Source organism: Phaethon lepturus, unplaced genomic scaffold, assembly GCF_000687285.1.
Source record: "Phaethon lepturus isolate BGI_N335 unplaced genomic scaffold, ASM68728v1 scaffold32009, whole genome shotgun sequence".
NCBI classification, from domain to species: domain Eukaryota; kingdom Metazoa; phylum Chordata; class Aves; order Phaethontiformes; family Phaethontidae; genus Phaethon; species Phaethon lepturus.
In genome coordinates this window covers 4,452-7,475 of record NW_010563307.1, presented here as the reverse complement: position 1 = coordinate 7,475, position 3,024 = coordinate 4,452, and the positions used below count along the sequence as shown (strand labels likewise).

At 44.8% G+C, this 3,024-nt stretch overlaps 1 protein-coding gene across 1 annotated transcript in view; it reads left to right on the top strand.

The window, feature by feature from the left end:
• Positions 1 to 932: 932 nt before the first annotated feature.
• METTL20 (methyltransferase like 20) overlaps positions 933 to 3,024 on the top strand; it is a 4,272-nt gene continuing 2,180 nt past the window's right edge. Inside the window, exon 1 of the mRNA XM_010294538.1 lies at positions 933 to 1,252. Within this exon, the coding sequence (XP_010292840.1) occupies positions 933 to 1,252 (320 nt within the window). The remainder of the gene's footprint in view (positions 1,253 to 3,024) is intronic.

The window sequence follows — 3,024 nt, the reverse complement described above, 5'->3', positions numbered from 1 at the left end:
ACTGTCTCACCTTTTAAAAACTTAATTTTTTAAGACATGTTGGATTCAGTTTCTCTCTAGACAGCTTGGAGCACGTTTCTCATAGGGAGTGGGCTACAGGGATAGAGATCTACTTCTACAGCTGAGAGCATCCACGTGAGACTATTGCACCATAAGACTAATGGATTCTTTAAAATACAGACTGAAATGCAACAAATTGGGAGTATTCTGATTCAGATCAGTTCTTGGGGATTTTTTTTTTTTTCTTCATTTTGGAGCTGTCAGCCTGACAAATCAGAGGGAGAAAGAGGAAAGTATTTTGAGGAAATCCTTAATTGCTTGACTTTAAAAAGACGCTTTCAAATAAAAGACTCATACCCATTATAAAACTTGTAATTAACGGCATCTCTCAACCAAGCTACTGATAACCTTTGCTATGCTCATAGGTCCTGCAATGCCAGAGTCCTCCTGCAAAATTAAGAATCAATGAAGAACCTTGAAAGGGAGTAGCTTGCTGTGTGTATATCTTCAAGGTAGAGGGAGGGAGACGTTAAAAGGCTGCACATTTAATTTTTAGCTCTATCAGCTGTCCTGCTAACTGGTTGTTTCTCACTGAGTATGTTTATAGCACTCTCCTGAATGGGTCTCTTGATAGCTTCTTCCTTAAATACCACTTCTTTCAGACCTCAAAGGCTCTTTGGGCAGTGGCAAGGCACGCATTCATGGTCACACAACAGCACGTCAACCACCTCTTCCTAAAGCCCTGGTGGTGCATAGCCTTGAAGTCACTGAAGAAACATCACTTACGTAGCATTGTTCTCCTTTTAGGAATTGTCATCCATCGCTATGAAATACAACATCCTATGAGTTTGTTTCAAGCTTTCTGCATTATCACCTGCTTCAGATAAGCTGTGCTCTGAGCTCTCCTGGGGAGGGTTTGTCCTTGGGGAGACATGGCCTTCCGCGGCTGGAAGCGGCTTCTCCTCTTGGGCAAGCAGAACACCTTTGCCAAAACTTGGAGGAGCAGGAGGGGAGGCCTCACTCAGCGCTGGAAGCGCTGCTGCCATTGGAGCGCCGGCAAGTCTCTGGACCCTGAGGTGAGAGCGTTTTTGGAGGAGAACACGGAGGTCACCAGCAGTGGGCATCTCACGCCAGAGATACGACTGCGCCTCCTCACCCCTCGCTGCAGGTTCTGGAGGGAAAAACCTGACCTGTGGCCTTATGGGGACCCGTTCTGGGCAATTTACTGGCCAGGAGGCCAAGCCCTCTCCAGGTATGCGCAATGCATCAGCAAAACTTTGATAAGTCCAGTCTGCTGCAGGCCAGGATCTCAGACCTGGCTCTGTACTGATTCTTAGTGATGTGTATTTGCCTTGTATGAGAGCGCATTATCCATGCTCCTCTCTGCTTGTACAGGAGAGACACAGTCTCTACTGGTTGGCAGTGAAGTTTTGGCACCTGCTTTATACAGAATAACTTACAGATCTTAAGTTGAAATCTGTTGACAACAGGGCTGAACTTTGATCTGTGGAAGGGCTGTGCAGTTGCCATCAAAACCTAGTGAGCTATTTAATTTTGTCTCTCATTATTGCTTCAAACAGGAGGATTGATATTTCGTTGTAACAGACAGGAGTGTGGATGTGTGTCTGGTCTGTTGAGAAAAGTAGGTTTATGCTGATGCGCCTGGAGTGCTGGTTAGCTTGAATCACTCTCCTCATTTAGGATTCCAGCAGCCTTATCATGGCTGTCTTTTAGTCACATTAGAAGCCACATTTTGATTTTGGCCACTTACTGTCAAAATGTCTTTAATGTTCCCGATTCCTAGAACTAGTTAGAGTTCTTTTATTCAGTAAAATCAAATCTCTCACTTTGAACAGTAGAGAAAGTTAATAATTGTTACAGCAAAGAACAAGCTGTCAGACATTCTCCACATAGATGAAAGGGAAGGATCTGAATTGGAGCTTTACTGTTTTTTCTGCAAGAGGGCATAAACAGAAAGGCATTTCTGACCATGAAAAAGATGAGTCTTACAGTTAAATTGCGGGTTGATTACCTTGCCATGTAGATGAAGTAGAGTGCTCCTAAACATTGCGTAATTAAATTAGGTAAGGTAATCTCTACATTTTGCTATCGTATTATTCATATGCCCAGATATTTGGGTAGCTACAATAATTATCTGGCATTTCACCACTATATCTATATTGACTTATGGCTTATGCACTTGTTTTGATGTATTTGGAGTAAACAGAAAAAGGAAGCATGAAAACATGCTGCTTCGTAACTGCGCTCATTTCACAACTGGCATTTCCACAGCATCCAGAGTCTCCTATTTCAAGTTGTTCCTCTTGGTGTAACCTAAGATACCTGGTTAACCCAGCATGGCAGACAGCAGTCCTGAACAGCAGCACAACGCACTGTCCGTGCCAGTGGATACAGTTGGTTCCAGCTGTCCTAAGTCACCACAATCATCAGCTGTAGCTTGAGAAGCACCCAGCTGGCAACAAGGCGCTTGTGGCATCAGGCCAGGTCATGCTCTACACAAGTGACTGCCGGGAAGTCGTTGCAAATCCAAGCACAGCCCCTGGAAAGGAGAAATGGAGCACTTTCTCTGGAGATCCTGCTCCTGTCCTCCGTCCTATCGGTAAACTCGGGGCTGTCCTCAGAGGTGTGATGGCCTCCGGGGAAGTGTTGCCAAACAGCTGAGTTGCTGAGCCTCTGCACAAATGTCCTGCCTGGGTGCCCTCAGAAAAGAGAGCATCTGTAGCTCTTCAAAGTAGCAAAACAATGCTGCAACATTACAGTAACAGTACCAAAACTGGGTGCCAGACCTCATAGGAGAAAGTGATTTTCATTAAACCTGAGCCAGTTTCACTCATTGGATTCATAACCACGTACTCAAAAGTACCAAGCTGTGCTTGTCCAAGCTGTCTGGTAGGATTCCTTGTGATGACATGCAGGACAAGACGCATGGGATGTCAGGTCCTCCTCATGTCTTCTGGGTTTCTGATCTGGGTATTTTTTATATTCAGTCCTGGTCTCAGCATT